We start from the raw sequence: 19,530 nt of genomic DNA on the forward strand, positions 1-19,530 counted from the left end.
CTTCATAGGGTCATTGTGAATATGAAACAAGATTGTGTCTGTAAAGTGTTAAGAATAGTACCTGGAACAGAATAGTATTCATAAATGGAAGCCACCAGATTGGGAAGGAGGGGACATTTCATTACTCCATTTATCTCTTTCACCAATCCTTCTTAGTGGGAACCCTGGGCAGGAATCAGTTCTGGGTCTAGTTCTAGTTCTTCACTGACTGATTTTTTTTTCTTTTCTTTTTAAATGTTTTTGGCCACACTGCATGGCATGTGGGATCTTAGTTCCCAGACCAGGGATTGAACCTGCACCCCTGCATTGGAGTCGTGGGGTCTTAACCATTGGACCGACAGGAAAGTCCCATTCACTGACTGATTTTATAACTGGACAGGCAAATGACAACCTCCCTGTTTCTTGGCTTCCTCATCTGCAGTTGGATATGATGATCTCCAGGACCCATTCTAGTTCTAAATTCTGTGATTCTCTATGACACATCGTAGCTCCCAACCTCTCTCTCTCCTTCTAGGCTGGCCACCTCCTGGTGCTGTCTCTGGGGGGGTAGCATGGTATCACGCAGAGACAAAGAGACAGTTTAAACATTTAATTCTGTCTTTTGGGCAAGTGAAATAAACGCTGTCTCAGTTTTAACATGAAGTTTTGCTTTTTTCCCTTAACTCTTCAACTCTCCCATTCCAGAGGAATGTGTGTCTCCTTTCTTCTTGGGCTCTGACTCCATTCCTGCCTGCCTTCACCACCACCTTTCTCATCAGTTCTCCCCCTTTCTCTTGGTGACTTTTCAGCTTCTCTTTCTCTGCTGGCTCTTTCTCTCAAGGATATGCTTACATTTCTCCCATCTTAAGAACACAAAGAAAAGGAACTCTTTCTCTTGACCTTTTGGGTCCCCTCCAGCTACTATCTTATGCCACTCTCTCCCTTTCACAGCCAGGCTTTTGGGAAGAATAGTCTATGTATGTCCACTGCCTTATTTCCTCAGTGAACCTGGCTTCTTCCCATCCCCAGCTTCTCTCCTTTAGGTTACCAAGCGGTAAATCTAAAGGGAAATGTTCACTTTTCATCATTCCTGATCTCTCTGTAGTAATTCCTCTTTCTTCAGGCTTCCTCCCGGGGCCTCCATGACACCATGTTCTCCTGGGTCTCCTACCTTTGGCCAACACTTCTGTGGCTCCTTTGCTAGTTCTTTCTCCCCTCTTAAACATTTATGCTCCCTAGGATTCTGTCTTGACTCTCTTCTTCCAGCACTCTTCATGATTCCCTCGGCAAGTTCATCCATTCCCATGGCTGATGCTTCTCAAATCTATGTCTCCACATAGACCCCCTACTTGGGCTCCAAACACAGAAGGGCCAGCTATCCTCTGGACATTTCACTTGGCTGTTCCACGGATGCCTTGGATTTAACAGGTCCCAAACTGAATTCACTGTCTCCACTCTGCTTTTTCTTCTGTTTTATTTGTCTCTTTGGTGGCATCACCACCTCATCAATCAAATAAGCCAGAGAGCTGAACCATCTTACCTCCCAAATATTTCTTGAAACCACCCAGGCATTTCCTTCCCTACTGCCTCTGCCCTAATTCAGCCTCATCCTGTCTGGCCCGGTGCCACAACAATTCTTCTAACAAGCAAATATAATCATTTCACTTCTTTGCTCTGGGTTAAGTCTAATCTTCTCACCATCACATGCAAAGTCCTTTGTGATCTGGTCCCACCCGCACTTCCATCTCCATCTTTTGTGCAATCTAATCTCTAGCCATACTAAACTACTGGCCTCTCCTTGAATCTGACACGCTCTTTCAAGCCTTCGTGCCTTTGTATACGCTATTTCCTCTGTCTGGAATGCTCTTACTCCCATGGCAAACTCTTCACCCATCAAGTCTCAGCTTGTGTTACCACCTCTGTGAAGTTTCCTCTGACGTCATCAGGCCAGGGTAGATGTCCCCACCTCTAATGTTCTGACTGCATTTTGAACATACCTTCACAATCACAATAATTACACTGCACTCTAACTGTTTGAACCTTTAGAACCCAGTAGCTTCTAATCTCCTAAAGGGCGACGACTTCTTCTTTCCATCTTTGCATCCCCTGCATGCAGCATATACTTACCAATCAGTCTGTGGATGGAATGGATGAATATATGAATGAACGAGTCCCTATCCCTGCAAGAGGCATCTTCTGTTTTGCACACAAGAGGGAGCTATGCTCCCTCACGGCCCTCTATCATAATCATTCAACATTAACTATCACCAATATAGGGCTAAAGACTGGACAGGAAGGGATTTGGCCAACCCTGTCAATTTTTAGTGCTTTCACAAAATTTTCAGAAAGTCTCTTCCAACAGTTGGAGTCTCCAAAGCATGAATGTTCATGTTTAACTGAATTTGAAACATAAATTTCAACTCCAGCTGAAGATAAGTAAGAATCTGAGGATTAAATTATTTTGTAAAATATGTGATAGTGATACTTTTTAATATTTATTTTATTTTATTATTTATTTGGCTGCGCCAGGTCTCAGTTGCGGCATGTGGGATCTTTTTAGTTGCAGCATGCAGGCTCTTAGTTGCGGCATGCGTGTGGGATCTAGTTCCCTGACCAGGCATCAAACCCGGGCCCCCTGCATTGGGAGCGTGGAGTCTTAACCACTGGACCACCAAGGAAATCCCAGTGATACTTATTTTAAAGCAGATATTTATTGGTCTAAGAATTTTTTATTTATGACACCTAGACTGAAGCCGTTACAATTTTGATGGAAGGCTATATGATTTAGGAAAGGCTATAAAATGTAGAATATCTTGGTTAACATAGAAAGATAAAGCAAGTCTGAATACATAGTATTCAAGTAACAGTAAATGTTATATGCTGGAATTTCAAAAACAAATATTTGCAACATAGGCAAATAATAAAGGTGCAATGTATTTTGATCAGGGTCATGTATTAGCATTATTCCTGCATTTATTTCAAAGAGAGGTTATAAAATATTTTATAAGAATGGCTCATCTCTATTAACATGATGATTCAAAGAAACACTAACAAAAGGGTTTCTGTATCTTAAGTACAGAAGAACATGTTAACTTATCTCCAATTCTCCAAAACATTAAAATTGACTAAAGCAAAAAGACAGTTGGTGAATAAAACTTACCTTAATCCCTTCTTGTTCAGTTTAATGAATTAGGTCTTCTTTAATCTACATTGCCCAATTTAAAGTTAATTTTTATTGACCCTGATCCTAATTTGGTTTTAATTATTAAGCTAAGAGGCCTCCTGCATGAAGAGGTGGGACTGAAATGAAAAGTTCCCACACCCAATAATCTTGCTTTTCCTACAAAGCTTGTAGTTTCCCTTGGGAACATCTTCCTCCCTGGCTTGCCAAGGAGGGTCTGACAGTAGAATTTTTCTAATCTGAGAGAAATCTCATGTCAATCTTCACTCCACCACTTCTCCCCTAGCTGACTACCATGATTGTTATATTGATATAAATATATACTAATATAAATAAGCACAGGATACAGTCAGACATACACCTGCAGGTTCTTATAAGCAGAAATACAGACACAAGAAGGAAGGAGTTCCCAGTAACAGACATCTAGACACAAAAACGCTGCATCAGAGGCTCCTGTGACAAAACTGAGGTGCTTTCTCACAGGGTGAGCCAATCCCTACACTTTGGGGGTTCTCCTTTCTCACCTGGCCTGGAAAGGTAAGGGACACCTTTTCCCTTTCTGAACTCCCTTGAAATACTAAAGCATTTCTCATACTCAGTTGCATTTCAGATAGTTACCCATTCCTTACCTACCACAGAAGTGGGGTTCCTGTGTGTGTATGAGGGATGGCCAAGAAATAAAGCTACAATCTTTTAAGGAAATATAGCCTAGTACAAGCTCCAGACTTCAGCATTCGAAGTTCTTATGTACTTTCTTAATGCTCTGTGGCCTCTGGTAACTTCACAGGGATTTCTTCTGAAGTCTTCCCCTGACTGCCTTCCCCTTCTTCTAGAACCCATAAAGACTACTAATTCTCTACAAAGGGGGAGTGAGTGACATGCCTGGAGTTGCCAAGAGCTCTTATTGGTGATACAGACCTACTAGAATGTGATGGTTTATTTCTCTGGTTAGGGTGGACCCCATTCAAAGTTTACGGCTCTGGATGGCTAAGAGGACCCTGTCCAGAACTCCTGTCCCAGTCTCTTTTCTTCAAGAAGGTGTGTGGGCGTGTGTATGTGTGCTTTTGCACCAAAGTAGGAGTTAAGTGGAGAAAGAGAACAAGATCTGAAAAGCGCGCTGGGGCAGGAATCCCTAATAAGGGCTGAGGTGTGTGAGGAGACTTGGGGTGCTGAATCACGCCAGTCAAACTATCTATACTCCAGTTAAGCAGAGATAAACCTTGGGACCTTATTAAGTTTGTTGTTGTTTTGTTTTGTTTGTTTGCCTGTTCTTAGTTTCTCACCATACTTTGTTTTTGAACTCCCACTAGATCTGAACTTGGTCTGGGCGGATGCAGGAAGTGCGCCTCTAGGGGCCGGGGCGGGGACAACACTTCAAGGTACCCTCCAAAACCCACCCGGACCGCACAGACTCCAGCAGACGCATCCCCGCCACTCAAACCCGGACCGCTGTTTCCTACCTTCGCCTCTTCTAAACACTGCGTGCCTCGCAGCACGCGCAGCTCTCCTCCTTGTGGTGGAACCTCACACGCAGCGCTCCCAGGGATGGGATAGAGAAGGAACCAGTTCTGGACGTTCTGTCGTCCAAAGCGCACGCCCTTTCTCCTGGCGGGGCTCTCTTCCAACCCCCACTCTTCTAATTCACTTAAGTACTAGACTATGACCAGATAAACCGGGTCCAGGATGCTTTCCCGCCCTCCCCCCAGCCCCCCACTCCAAGTAGCCTCAACCTACTCAGACCACACCTGAGGCTCTGAGGCGCTGCGCCCGCCCCCACCCAGCCTGAGACAGAAAAAGGACGGGTGCACGAGAACCGTGTCCTACGCAGCCATCCCTCGGACCCCTGCTTCTCCTCGCCCCTTGCCCACAAACCCGGGCAGTTCTAGCACAAACCTAGCGATGCAATCCGGGGTCCGGCAGGGCGCGGGAGGCCCTCGAGGGCGGTGAGACCCCCCGAGATCTCACGAGGACCTCCGGGAGGTGGGTGTTACCACGGACTCTTAAAGGGTCTTAGGACGGATGCCTTGCTCGAACGCGTGGCCTGGTCTGCAGGCGTTGACCGATCCTCTTGGTCTTAGAGCCCAGATCCGCCCGCGTGGAGAGGATTTGGGGGGCGCCTCCTCCGTCCCCTCGCACCCTCTCCCCCTCTTCTGCCCTCTCCCCAGCCCCAGCAGACCGGTAGAGGCGGACTTGCCCTTTTCGCCGTTCACTCGGCCGCATTAGCCGAGCCTCGCCACGGACAGGACATCTACCCCATCTGAGCCCTGCGAACCCGTGCGGTCTCACCTTGCGCGCCCGGGTCCCCTCGGAGCCCCTCGGCGGTTCCCGGCGCGCCCGCTTTTTTCCGCTCCACCCCACCCCACCCCGCCCCGCCCCGCCTCGCCCCGCCTGAGTACTGGGACGTGCGGTCCCTTCTTCACCCGCCAGCCCCGCCAGCCCGGGCGCAGAGCTGGAGAGGGAGCCGGACCCGAGCGCAAGTCGCGGGCCCAGCTGTGAGCCCGGCGGGAGACAGTCCGCCGTCCGCGCTCGAGAGACGCCGCGACCGCAGGTCAGACCCAGGAGGGCATCCCCCGCCCGCGGGCCCGGGCGCTCCGGGGAAGGTGACTGCGGTGGCGTGTGCTCCAGCGCCGCCACGTTTTTGAGGGAAGGGGAATTCTAGCTTTGGCCCCCCTGAGCCTCCGTTCTTAACCTGAGGCTAAAATGAGCCTGTGAGGTCCTATCCTCCACCCCCTCCCCCACCAACGACGGTTTGGAGAGACTGGATTCTTTGGGAACTGGGAATGTTGGGTGGCCTAGTTTGCCTGGGCCTAGGGGCTCTCTCTGGAGCTCCTCTTGGTACCAGCACATCATGCCAGAAAGGGAACTTTGGGCATTTAGAGTCCAGGCTTTCCCCTTCAGCCCTCCCTTGGGACCACGTTGGACTACTTATGGAGCTGACTCATCTTTTCCCTAGCCCGGGGTCACCACACTAGACTTTGGGCCTGGAAAGCAGCCATGTGGGGAAAGAACCAGGCAACCTGTGTTCCCTCCTGGTTCTACCACAGCCCGGGGGCTTCACTGCCCTGTCGTGAGGCTGTGCTTTCCTTTCAAGGTTGTTGGGAGGTTACGGAACCAGCGATGCTGCGTAAATGGTTGTGGCTACCCACCCAAAAGGAGTGGTTACGAAGCATGTCCACCTTCCCCTTCAGTTTCTCGCCACAGCCTGGCCTGAAAGCTCACTGCATGCTTTTACTGGTTGAGTGGTACACCTGGCTGGGGCCCAGACTCCTGAAGACGTAGTGGTGGGGGGAAGGGGCAAGACATCCTGGATCAGGGAAGGACCACTGTGGCCACTTCAGCATGTCCAGCCTTTTGCCTTTAACCATCCAAAGCCTTTCACTGGGGTGGAGTGAGTGGAATGCTGTGCTTTTGAATTATGCTGGGCCTACATTTTTTTCATTTGTTTAATGGGCGATGTCAAGTCGGGGAGGAGATCATCCTCTGGGTTCCCTCCTCTGTGACTAGACAACCTGTCCAGGAGCCCTGAGGCTCTGGCTAGAGATGAGGCTTTCCCTGAGCTCCTACCTTCCTCTACTAGACAGTTCCCCAGCCCCACCCCACCCCCTTCTCCATATTGCCTTTAGAAGGTCTTCACTGGCCTTAGGCACTCCTTGCGCCACTCAGGAGTCCCATCCTGAGTCCCCTGCTGCCTCTGTTTCCCTGTCATCCCTAGGTGATTTGCTGGCCTGGGAGAGAGAGCAGGAAGCCATGCCCAAACACATAAGCACCGGGGGCTGCATCCTTTCTGAGTCTGCCCAGAGAAGCCAAGCTCCAGCCTACCCTCTCTATATCACATTTACATAACATCTGTCACTTTTCTTGCTTGGAATTCAACCTCATTCTCACATTTGATTATGGCAACCAGGCTAGGAGGTAGACAGTTCAGGCATGTGTACTCCCATAGCCAGAAGAGGAAACCAAGGTCCAGAGCAGATAAGTGACCTGCCTAAGATCACACTAGTGGACTGGCAGCCGCACAGTGTCCTGGCCTCAACCCAGTGTTCTGGCCCCCAAGCAAGACTCTGTCCAAGGAACACACACACACACACACACACACACACACACACACACGGCAGGAAGCTGAGTCAAAGCAAGGTTTCCAATTAATTGGAGAAAGTAAAATCCAGGAATTTCTGTCTGCTATGTTGATCACTTAATCTCCAGTGCCTAGGTCAGTGCCCGCTATGTAGTGGGTGCTTATCAAGTGTTTGTTGAATGAATGAAAGATTCTGGGGAGAGAGTCAGTCTCCTGCCATTTGCTACACACTCTGGTCTTGGCCCAGCCCCGGGCCTTGATTCATAGGGGCCTCAAGAGGCCCTGACTCTCCTGAACTGCTGGAGCTCATTCTCTCGGTCCTTTGTCTTTTTTCTAGGGTCCCCATTTTAGGCTGTTCTAACAACCGAGCCCTATTAACATTTTAATCGTGGGCTTCCGCTTGGCTCTGGCATGAACACTCCTGGTTGGGCCGTGGGTGCCCATGGGTGAGTACAGATTGGAGGAGAAACACAGCTAGGAGCAGAGGAACCCAGCATCCTCTGGGGTCCTCCAAGGACAGAAGCTGTGTCATATTCACCTCTGTATCCCTAGTCCCTAGCTAACCCAGCACGCTGCACATGGTAGATGCTCATTTCAAGCTTCTTGACTAGATGAATGGATAATGGAATGAAAAATTTCCCCAAATACACAGAATTAGGGCGCCTTCATCTGCTGTGTCGGCACTTCCTATTTTATTCCTTACAATCTGGGGGCCCTTTCTCTCTCTTCTGTCTTCTCTCTTTCTTCATGCAGTAAGGACCCCTGACACCCCATAGAGGAAAAGACTGATTAGACACACAAAACAATAAAGGATCTTGGTATCGGACTGGACCCAAAGCTAAAGGGAAGTCACCAGTGTTTTAACACCATATGATAAAAACAAACACAAAAATCAATAAGATCCGGGAGTTTCCTGGTGGCCTAGTGGTTAGAATTCTGGGCTTTCACTGCCGTGGCCTGAATTCAATCCCTGGTCGGGGAACTGATGGCATGGCAAAAAAAAAAATATCCATAAGCGTTCGTTACTTCAGCTTTGGACAGTCTCTTATTAGAATCTGAGGCCATTCTCTGTAGTCTGGGTCTCTGAGGAGAAAAGTGGGCTTAAGGTGCCACAAATTAGGTTTAAAAGAGCAAGTCTCAGGCTTCCCTGGTGGCGCAGTGGTTGAGAGTCCTCCTGCTGATGCAGGGGACGTGGGTTCGTGCCCCGGTCTGGGAGGATCCCATATGCCACGGAGCGACTGGGCCCGTGAGCCATGGCCGCTGAGCCTGCGTGTCTGGAGCCTGTGCTCCGCAGTGGGAGAGGCCACAACAGTGAGAGGCCCACGTACAGGAAAAAAAAAAAAAAAAAAAAAAAAAAGAGCAAGTCTCTGATCATCAGGGGTGGGGGATGCACGAGGAGAAAGCAGAGAGAATCTGTGGCGTGATCGGTCTTGGCTGGAGGCGATAGCATGGTGAGGCGGCCCGTACAGTTTCTCCCTTGCCAAAGCTGCTCACGTTCCCTTTCCTCCCAGTCCTCTCCTTGCCTTGGCCTTGGATTTTCCTTTTTTTCCCCAGCTCCTTGCCTCTTGTTCCCAGAGGTATTCTCCCCCATACCCTGCCCAAGAGGCGGCCTCCTTGTTCTGCCACCGGCTCATCTTATTTTAGAGATCACATGCATGTGGCTGCCCTAGTTCCTGTCCCATGTCCTGGATCCTTAGTTGAGTTCTTTGCTCAAACATCAGGGCTTGAGTCATCTTCCCTCTCAGACCCCCTGGCGAGCGTATGTATGATGTGTGCTGATGTGCGTGCTCCCAGGGCATGGGGCAGGAAAGTAGCTCTGAGATCCTGTCCTTGGTCTGAGTGGAGAGACAACCGGAGGAATGGGTCTCTCTGGCTGATGAGAGTCCTTTTCTTTTCTCTGTTCTCTGAGGTGAGCAGAGAGGGAGCCTAAGCCCTGTAGCCTCCTAGTTTGGGGAAAGGACTCTGGCTGGTCATCTGATCTACTGACCAGAAGGATCCTTGCTCCACTTCTGATTCTAGACCCTTCCTTCTGCCCCCACTGCCTGAGTTCTTCCCTCAACAGCTGAGTGCTTCCTCCTAGACCCTAGTTTTTGGAGAATAAAATAGGGTCAATCGAGGAATCATATGGGGAACATGATGCCCCAGAAGAGGAGGCAGCAAGGTTATCTGTATGACCAGTCAGTCCCTGATGTCACCCAAGAAACTGGGGAAAAGATCGGGGTAGCAATAGTCCCCAAAGCCACAGCCCCATGGCCCATACCCTTGCTCTGAGAGCGGCTCAAAGAGAGAGAGCCAAGCCCCTCTCCATATTTCCCCTGCCCAGGGGTGAGTCACAGAATGACATGTCCTTCACTGGGTGGAAGAGTGGCTGGCTCTTGCACTGTATGATGTATTAGGGCTGGGAACAGTTTCTGTCCTGTCCCCCAGGGAGTTGGGGTGTGAGGGCAGTAGAAGGCTCCTACATCCCTTGCGCCACCTCCACTGTTCTCTTTCACCCTCCTCTTCCTCTCTGAGGCCATTTATCAGCACACACTGGCCATACCACTTTAGTGCTCCCTGCCATATTTGTCCAGTGAGCAGCTTAAAGACTGGGCTTGAGTTTGGACATACTTTGCCCTGGGTAAACTCCCTCCATACCCTACCTCCTGCACTGTGCTGGGTATCCACTTTCTGCTGCTGGCCTGTCCTCTCACGCACTGACTTGCTCAGCTGCCCCTTCCCTCTGTTCTCACACAGGAGCTCAGAACCCCATTTCATGGGAGGTGCAGCGATTTGATGGTACAACAACCTCATGGAGCACAGATGGGGCAGCAAAGGTAGGTGAGAGCCAAGTGGAGATGGAGCCCCAGGGTCAGGGAGGTCGCCACCGCTAAGGGGCCAGGGCTGGCAGGTACCAGCAAAGGCTCACCCATTCCTAAGGTTTTAGGATCTGTGGTGTGGAAAGGAGCCTGGCAGAGAGGTCAGGGAGCCCCCTGAGGATTCATCCTTGTCCCTACCCCTCCTACTCTAGGCTCTCGGCTGCAGCGCCTCATCCCAGCCAGCTATGCAGATGGTGTGTACCAGCCCTTACGAGAGCCTCACCTGCCCAACCCCCAGGCACTTAGCAACACAGCCATGAGGGGCCCCGCAGGGCAGGCCTTCCTGTGAAACCGCACAGTGCTGGGAGTCTTCTTCCATGAGAGCCTCAACCTCTGGGGAAGGGAGGCCAGTGGGGTCAGCTGGACACCTCTGTGTCTGAGGCAGGGAGTCAGGGAATGAGGGAGAGAGTGATGGAGGGTCTGAGAGACGGGGTGAGAGATGGAAGAGGAGGCAATGGGGTGGGGTAGGGGTCGGAGCAGGGGGAGAACGTCTGCTTGGGGGAGGCATAAATCTGCACCACCTTGAGTTGTTGATGGGAGTGGGGTTAGAGGAGCATGGAAATAATCTGGTAGGTACTCTTGGGGGGACTCTGTTCTCACTCTGCCCCATGTGGCTCCTAGGACAGGTTCAGGGCAGGGTTCTGATTCTGGTAAGAGGGCTGGGGGTGGGCCAGCAAAATGGGGGTGACAGGTGGGCCTGACTGCAGTGACTGTGGGTTGTTGGCTCCCAGCAGGAATGCTCAGCTCCTGCTGGCCATCCATGGTGCCCACGCTTGCTTTCCAGTGTCCAGTGTCCCACTGAGGCTGGCAGCCCCTTTGGGCAGGCTGCTCCCAGCTGCATGTTGGAGCCGGTGCTGCCAGCCCTACTGCTTAGGCACATTCACTGGGCACCTCCCAGTTACCAAGGAGAAGACCAAACTTAAAACGAACCCAGTTTGGATGAAGGCTTGGGAAGGAGTGGGGAGGTCAAGGCTTACACTTGCCCATAATGGCTTCTGAGTCTTTTGAAGCTTCAAGGGAAGGGGGTGGGGGGTCTAGATATACGGCTCGGTGGCCCTCAGCTGGCCCTCCCACGCCCTCCCCCATTGCGGGCAGGCTACCACGTGCTCTCGGACCTGGTGAGCGTGGAAAAGCCTGGCTGCCCGGCCGAGTTCCTCAGCATCCACATCCCGCCCGGAGACCCCGTGGTCGATCGCGACCAGAGCGGGGACGTGGTGCTGCCCTTCCACAGGAGTCGCTGGGACCCCGAGACCGGACAGAGCCCCAGCAACCCCCGGGACCTGGTGGGCGGGGCAGGCGGCTGGGGTGGGGTGGGGTGGGGCGGGACCTGAGGCAGCTGGGGAGAGGCTCCCACCCCCAGCACACCTGCAATGGCCGCCCGGCCCTCGCCCTCCCTGAGCCGTCTCGGCCACCCGAACCCCGGCTCAGCCTCCCGCTGTCCCCGCAGACCAACGAGGTGACGGGCTGGCTGGACGGCAGCGCCATCTATGGCTCCTCGCACTCCTGGAGCGACGAGCTGCGGAGCTTCTCCGGGGGGCAGCTGGCGTCGGGGCCCGACCCCGCCTTCCCCCGGGACGCGCAGGACCCGCTGCGCATGTGGACGGCGCCCGACCCCGCCACGGGACGGCGCGGGCCCCGGGGACTGTACGGTGAGGCGGCGGGGGCGCGGGCGGGGGGCCGGCGAGGTGCGCCCCCCTCGGGCCCACCCGCGCTCAACTCCTCCCCTGCGTCCCCACCGCGCGAGCAGCCTTCGGGGCGGAGCGAGGGAACCGCGAGCCCTTCCTGCAGGCGCTGGGCCTGCTCTGGTTCCGCTACCACAACCTGTGGGCGCAGAGGCTGGCCCGCCAGCACCCGCTCTGGGGGGACGAGGAGCTGTTCCAGCACGCGCGCAAGAGGGTCATCGCCACCTACCAGGTCGGTCGCGCGGCCCTGCCCCCACGTCCTGGTCCCCGGGAGACTCCGCTGCCCCGCAGAGCCCTCCATCCTTGGACAAGCCCACCCAGAAACACCCCTCCCCAGACAGCTACCGTCTAGGGAAAGCCCCTGAGAGTGATAAGGAGACAAAGCGCTACTTATACCAGAGGTTTTCTCGTGATTGTTATTTAGCTGCCCCTCCCCCCTGCCCTCGTTCCTCGTGGGCAACGGGAACCTCCGCCCTTCTCCTGTTTGAGTGTCTCTCCCGTGACTGCCCCTGCCTGGTCCTCGTCTCCCACCTAAGCTTTCCTTGAGCTCAGATCCCTCCTGGCCTGGCTGCTCCAGCGCTGGCCTCCCATTTCCCCCTCTCTTGACCCTCAGAACATCGCGATGTATGAGTGGCTGCCCAGCTTCCTGCAGCAAGCACCGCCGAATTACACAGGTGAGGGAGTTTGGGGAACACCTGGGCTGAGGGGTTTTGGGGAGGCGGAGGGGGTCAGGATCCTGTCAGGACAGGATCCAGGATCTCTGTCCTTCTTCAGGACAAAGAAGACAGGTGGGTTCATGTGACGAGAGTGTGTGAGGGTAAAGAGCCTATTTCTCTTCTTACCCCTGTGGACAGAGTACCGCCCTTTCCTGGACCCCAGCATCTCTCCGGAGTTCCTGGCGGCCTCTGAGCAGTTCTCCACCATGGTGCCCCCTGGCGTCTACATGAGGTGAGGGAGGGGCTCAGATGTTTGTGTGTTTGGAGGGGTGGAGGTGTATATTGAGAAAAATCTGCCTCAGGAGCCCTCAGGACAGGCTTATCAATCAGAAGTGTGCCCATTCCCCAGGGAACAGTGAATATGGAGGGAAGGAAGAACAACAGTTGTTTAAAAAGATACATCATTGTGGGTTTTGAGCAACTTAATGTCCACTTTTCTGCAGCTGGTTTAGATATTAATTCTCCAATTAAAGACGGACTAATTGAGGTTCAGAGGGTGAGTCACAAAGCCCGCAGGTCTGAACCTCAGGTGTTGACACTACACTGGGGATATTTTTAGCTATAAGGACAGGAAGTGGGGCTTATAAGCCTTTGGAGGGAATTATAATAAAAATGTGTGAGATCTGTAGTATTGACTCCAAAATAATGAAAAGGAAACTTTAAAATATACATATTAAATTAAAAGTATATAAAATAAAGCATGCAGTCTATTTTTTTTACAATTGCATTATAAGCTAAAACAGTTCATGGATTAGATTATTTTTACTCTGGACCAATTTCTGGATATGGCTGATGATGGCCAAGAAATCGTAGTAATTGAGTTATCCATAGACACGTAATTTCAGAAGAACGATTAATAATCCTTTTAAAAATGTTTTAATTTACATACATAAAAATATATATAAAGAATGTTGCCCACCATCCAGCTCTACAAGGATCAGGTCATTAGCCACTGCAGTCGCCTTCTAACAGTACACCCTGAAAAGGAATTCGGGACAAAAACAGGATAAGACACTCGGTGCTTTGGGAAAACAAACCCCTTAGACAGTTAGAGATATCTCAGGAAAAAATTTTAATGGACCCAGATTGTTGCATCTTCCCATACATAGAAAAACACAAAAACCATTTACTGAGGTATCTGATCCTTGTGACTAGCAGTAACCTTTTACAGAGATGTATGTTTGACTGCACCCATTCCCTAGCCCAAATCCTATATATACTGGGTTCTCCCCCTACCTCTTTGGAGCAGTCCCCTCAGAGCTACTAAGAGGCTGTTTCCTGGCCTATAGTCCTCAGTAAGTTTCCTGAATAAAATTGAAACTCACAACTCTTATGTTGTGCATTTTTCCTTTCAGTTGACAGTTTATCTATCTCTTTATCTATTGAGAGAGAGAAGAAGAGAGAGAGAGAGAGAGAATGAAACATGGTGAAATAAGGGATACACTTTTAGACGTTTGGTTTGATGTGGGGAGAGGGACCTTCCAAAAATTCAGGTTGTTCAGGACCTACCCTGACCACACACCGCCTCAAGGAAGCAATAGCCTGGGCCCTTGGCTTTAGTCTTGGAGACCAGAGCTGATGCCTGACATTGGGGTTTCATAGCCTCGGTCACCACTAACCTGCTCCTTGCATTTCAGAAATGCCAGCTGCCACTTCCAGGGGGTCACCAATAGGAACTCAAGGGTCTCCAGAGCTCTCCGGGTCTGCAATAGCTACTGAAGCCGAGAGGTCAGGGCTGGGGACACATATGTGGGTGTGGGTGTGTTGTGGTGTGTGTGTGTTTGTGTGTGAGGGTGTGTGGTGAAAGGGGGCAGTAGGACTGAGGCAGCCAGCTGGGATGGGCTGGGGTAGAGGAAGCAGCCTGGGGCACCCCAGCCATCTCCCCTACCAACTGTCTGAGATGACCAGGTAGCTATACACCGTCAAACGTCAGTCCTCCATGCCCACCTCAGGGCTGTGTGAGGCACAGCAGGGGCCTGTGCAGATGTGGCTCTACATCTATCACTTCCTTCTAGGTTTTCCTTCTGCCTTGACAACTCTGGGTCCCCTGTAGGCAATGGAATACCCCAGCCATCCCAGTCCCCAAGGAAACTTCCTAGTTAGACACACCAGGGCAGTGTGTGAATGTGAACGTGTGGGGAGGGCAAGGTGGAGAGAGGAATTCTGAGAGATTACCAGGAATCATCTGTCCAGGCCAGTATGGGTAAAGAGCATTGACCATTAATTTAAAGCAAAATCAGATACTTTGTGTAGAGTGCTCATAAAGGGGGAAGGCGGTGGGAGGAAAGAGGGAAGAGGCAAGCATAGAATCAGAGTCATGGAGCTGAGCTGAAAGAGACCTCAGTGTCCTGCTAATACCTTTTTATTATTTTACTTATTTTATTTTATTAATCCCTAAGGTCCTTTTTATTAAGGGCAGGACACAGTTCAGAGAGGTCCTGTCACACAGCTGGTTACTAACCGAGCAAGGACCAAGACCTAGATCTAGTGCCTTTGTCAACCATACCGTCGAGTTTCCTAAAATAGAAGCAAAGTTTTCGGTTCCTTGTGCTAGTGGAGACCTGTGTCCTAGCAGCATGAGCTTTGGATGGGGACATTGCGCACCCTGAGTGGGGAATCAACCTGTAGAGAAGCAATGGCCCCGCAGTTTGGGAGCAAATAGCAGGACTGGGTGGGCCCAGGACATGAACTGTGGGGTTGAGGGAGCCTGGCTGCCCAACTGCTGGCCTCATTAGCCATGCCCCTCTCTTCTCCCCACCCCCAAAGCACCCAAACCTACAAAGAGCTGAAGATGTGGACTCGCTGCTGCTGGGCATGGCCTCCCAGATTGCTGAGCGAGAGGACCATGTGGTGGCTGAGGACGTATGAGGTGAGGCTGAGGCTGTCCCTGCAGGCTGTGTATGCCTGGCCCCTGGGAGGAAGTTCAGCTGGAGCTCCAGAGTTGGTCAGGGAGGGGTGCCCAGGGCTGGGAGCCTGCACTCTCTCACTGCTGAGAGAGCTTCTGACCATGGCTGACCTTGGCTCCCTCTGTATGGCTCAGGTCCCCCTGGGGCTGATTGGAGCCTGGGGCATGGGCTAGAGGAGCTCCCTCAGACTTGGTACCTCATCCCGATTTCTGGCTTGGGCCACTGAAGTTTTCCCGCACAGGCCACCTGGCCAGTTGCCTGCAGCCAGGCCGGGATCTGGGCCTGCCCTCTTACACGAAAGCCAGGGCAACACTGGGCCTGCCTCCAGTTACCAGATGGCAGGGCATCAACCCTGCACTCTTCCAGAGTGATGTCATTGTGAGGAGGGGTCAGGACCCAGAGGGCAGGGTTGGGGGAGGTCCAGGGCACACTGGCTTGAGACACAGCAGATGGGCGGCGAAACACATGCATCAGAGACAAGCACCTGGTGAGAGGGGCAGGGCTCACCCAGGTCGCTTTTCCCAGTATCACACACCAGTATGGAGGTTACCAGACCAGCAGGATTAGGCTTTAGACTCTGTGACTGTGCAGATCCAGCGAATGTTTATTGAGCATCTGTTGCATGCCAGGCACTTAATAGGGTTCATCTCATATACTCTTCCCAACAACTTCCTAAATGGGTTTAGAAGGTCCTTGACTCAGGAACAAGCTATACTTTCATGCACCAATATTCAAGCTGCTTTGGGGAGTCAGCTATCATACCCTGAGCTAGCCCCTGGGCAAATGACATTGCCTGCCAGCCAACAGACCAGTTTTGGCTGCTTTAACATCTTGGCACAGCATTGTTTCTACAAGTGGGTGCCTATTTTATTGTGTTTGCCCTTACTATTTTATAACATTGTTGGAAAGTGGAGAGTTGAAAGGCTATAAAGAAGTGATATGTACATGAGACTTGTAACCTTTTATAAAATCAATAGGTAGATAGGAATCACCAGCTATGCCAAAGGTAGCAAATCTTTCACTTTGGACTTCCGTGGTGGTACAGTAGTTAAGAATCCGCCTGCCAATGCAGGGGACGTGGGTTCAAGCCCTGGTCTGGGAAGATCCCATGCCACTGAGCAACTAAGCCGGTGCACCACAACTACTGAGCCCGCGTGCCACAACTACTAAAGCCTGTGTGCCTAGAGCCTGTGCTCCACAACAAGAGAAGCCACCGCAATGAGAAGCCCACTCACCGCGTCGAAGAGTAGCCACCGCAATGAGAAGCCCACTCACCGCGTCGAAGAGTAGCCCTCGCTCGCTCGCCACAACTAGAGAAAGCCCGCGTGCAGCAATGAAGACCCAGTACAGCCAAATATATATATATAGTGGAGAAAAGAACTAAAGTAAAGGTCAGGTAGACAACACTGCTCATATACTGTTGAGCACTGTCTCTAAAAGGCAATGTATATGCAGGGATTTGATTTTCAAAAACTTTTTTTAACCTCTAAAGAATAGGAACCTTTTCTAACACATCATTCTACCATTCAACTTTTGTGCTGGTTTTGACTCTTCAACTTTCATACCTTTTCAAGAACAAGTAACATAAGAGACTGACTGTCTGTTTTATTCCAGCTATATAAAATAAGCAGCTGAATCTGTGAGAGTTCTCGTAAACGAGTTAACTTACAAGAGAGCACCCAGAGCAGTGCCCAGGACATAATAAGTGACGACTTGTTCCTGTCATTTATTATGATTATCCCTGGGGCTGATCTCTGGGAGCAACCTCTTGGCCGGAGGGCAGGTACCGGGTCTTTGCACTCACTCCCGTCCCTTCTTGGCCCCAGGTGCTGGAGGCCACAGCTGCCCTGTACAACCAGGACCTGTCCTGGCTGGAGCTACTCCCCGGGGGGCTCCCGGAGAGCCATGGGGACCCTGGACCCCTCTTCAGGACCATCGTCCTCCATCAGTTTGTGCGACTGCAGGATGGCGACCGCTACTGGTTTGAGAACAGCAGGAATGGGTGAGGCCTGCCTGGGTTCCCACCTCAGACTCTACCTCGGCCTGGGCCCCAGACCCTCTGCCCGTAGACAGCCCCATGGGCCCTTGATTCCCAGCTGGCCCACTCCTCCCTCCCCAAGCTCTCTGGATCTTTTCCTGCATCTGGGTTCCTGGGCCTGGGAGCCTGCATCTCTCTCCCACCTCAACAGCTCCCTACCTCTCCCACCCCCAGGCTGTTCTCTGAAAAAGAGATTGCAGAGGTCAGAAACACTTCCCTACAGGATGTTCTAGTAGCTGTCACCAACGTGAACCCTGGTGCCCTGCAGTCCAACGTCTTTTTCTGGCATGCTGGTGAGTGGCCAGGGGGCACTTGGCGGGGTTTGGGATCTGGTGCCTCATCCCTCCTCAGCTGTGGGCTTAGTTCAGTGTGGCTGGATAGTAGACTCCAAGGGGGGTGTGAGCTATGGTTCTGCCCTTGGGAACTTTGGTTCTGGGCACCAAGGTGGCCACATACAGCTATGTACGGTCCCTTCTGCACAATTCTACCAGGTGCCCAAGCGCAGGCAGGACTGAGACGCAGAGAGACCTGGTGAGGAGGCTCACATTTGGCCAGGATGGTTGTAATATTAGGAGGGCCGAGTGCAGTGAGACTATCCTAAGGATATCTAATCCCACTGCAGTGATGAGGAAAGGAAGGGCTGTGTGTGTGTGTGTACATATGTACGTGTGATGGAGAGACAGGCTGAGGTTTATTTTTTATTCCACTTGTTACCCTAGTAGGCAGATGCCACATTCTTGGTACAATGGCAGGGGTAAGAAGCCCCCTCCCCTCTGCTACCCAGAACTCTTTCTACCACCCTAACCTCCTCAGTGATCCTGTCCTAAAGCTTGTGGCCCAGCACCCCCAGGCCTGTAGCTTCCTCTGTCTCCCCAGGAGACCCCTGCCTGCAGCCAAGACAGCTCAGCACAGAGGGCCTGCCAGCCTGTGCTCCCCCCGTCATGCGGGACTATTTTGAAGGCAGTGGATTTGGCTTCAGGGTCACCATCGGGATCCTGTGCTGCTTCCCCCTGGGTAAAAATGATGGGCAGGGTGGGGCTGGGTGAGAGGTGTAAGCTGGGTGGTGGGGTTGGAGTGTTTCCAACTATGACAACCAACCAACCATGCAGAGTACTGTTCCTCTGAGCAGATGAAGAAAACATCAGAGCAGGAGGGACATGAGAAGTGTCTAACCTGCACGTAAGTCAGCTCCAGGGAGAAATGTCTTCCTGTTCTTCTGGGGTCCTCCGAAGGGCCCAGATTGGTCAGGAGCCATGGGAAGTCCACAATCCACAGCAATTTGCAGGAGCCTGGGCCTGGGAAACTGTCAGAGGCAAATCCCTGCTTGAGAACCAGGGCTGGGATGTAGTTGCTGGGGCAAAGGCTTGGGACTTAGTCTTTGCCATGGCTGTGTGTGGGTCGACCTGCAGACTGGCAGAGTGGGTCCAGTCTCTGGCACAAGGACTCTGGCCTCAGTTTCTGGCTGGAAAGGGATCTGAGTGATGGAAGCAGAGGAGGCTGGGCAGACACCTTAGATGCTACCCAAAGCTTCCCATGGGATGCAAAGCAGCTCCCCCCAAGGGAGCTTCATAATTTGAGACAATTGAATGGGTAACCTAAGAGGTGGGGAAAGCAGGGAGTCTTGCCAAGGAAAGGAGCCTGGGAAAGAAGCCACTGATCTCTCCAGACCTTCACCTTCCTCTGAGCATCCCACTGCCTCTGCCCTCTCAGTGAGCCTGCTCAGTGCCTGGACTGTTGCCCAGCTCTGGAGGAGATATTTAAAGAGGCTCCAGGGCCAGAACCGCCAGAGCATCATGTCTGAGAAGCTCGTGGGGAGCATGAAAGGTAGGCCTGGGGCTGGCCAGGGTGCGGGTGGGGAGGATGTGACTCCAGGCTACATCTCCACCTCCCTCAGCAGCTTCAGGCAAAGGCCTCCCTTTTCTAGGCCTCCAGGCAGGCCAGGGCAGGCGGGAAGAGCCACCGGGGCATTAGGCAGAAGTTGGACCAGGAGTCCTCCATCCTCCTTAGCTCCTCCTAATGGTCCTAAAAAAAGAGAATGTGACTGACTCGCGTGGAGGAGTCACGGGACCCTGCCTACATTTCACAGGCTTACTGT

At 52.0% G+C, this 19,530-nt stretch overlaps 1 protein-coding gene across 1 annotated transcript in view; it reads left to right on the plus strand.

Annotated features, from left to right (window-relative positions):
• Nucleotides 1–7,677: 7,677 nt before the first annotated feature.
• Nucleotides 7,678–19,530, plus strand: part of DUOX1 (dual oxidase 1) — a 30,139-nt gene continuing 18,286 nt past the window's right edge. Inside the window, 16 exon segments of the mRNA XM_060096090.1 lie at nucleotides 7,678–7,681; nucleotides 9,972–10,007; nucleotides 10,010–10,051; nucleotides 10,246–10,409; nucleotides 11,188–11,376; nucleotides 11,541–11,742; nucleotides 11,841–12,007; nucleotides 12,389–12,449; nucleotides 12,630–12,723; nucleotides 14,129–14,219; nucleotides 15,258–15,360; nucleotides 15,585–15,775; nucleotides 17,224–17,399; nucleotides 17,610–17,728; nucleotides 18,312–18,449; nucleotides 19,146–19,259. Of these exon segments, the coding sequence (XP_059952073.1) occupies nucleotides 7,678–7,681; nucleotides 9,972–10,007; nucleotides 10,010–10,051; nucleotides 10,246–10,409; nucleotides 11,188–11,376; nucleotides 11,541–11,742; nucleotides 11,841–12,007; nucleotides 12,389–12,449; nucleotides 12,630–12,723; nucleotides 14,129–14,219; nucleotides 15,258–15,360; nucleotides 15,585–15,775; nucleotides 17,224–17,399; nucleotides 17,610–17,728; nucleotides 18,312–18,449; nucleotides 19,146–19,259 (1,891 nt within the window).

This window comes from Mesoplodon densirostris, chromosome 4 (genome assembly GCF_025265405.1).
Source record: "Mesoplodon densirostris isolate mMesDen1 chromosome 4, mMesDen1 primary haplotype, whole genome shotgun sequence".
Lineage (NCBI taxonomy): Eukaryota > Metazoa > Chordata > Mammalia > Artiodactyla > Ziphiidae > Mesoplodon > Mesoplodon densirostris.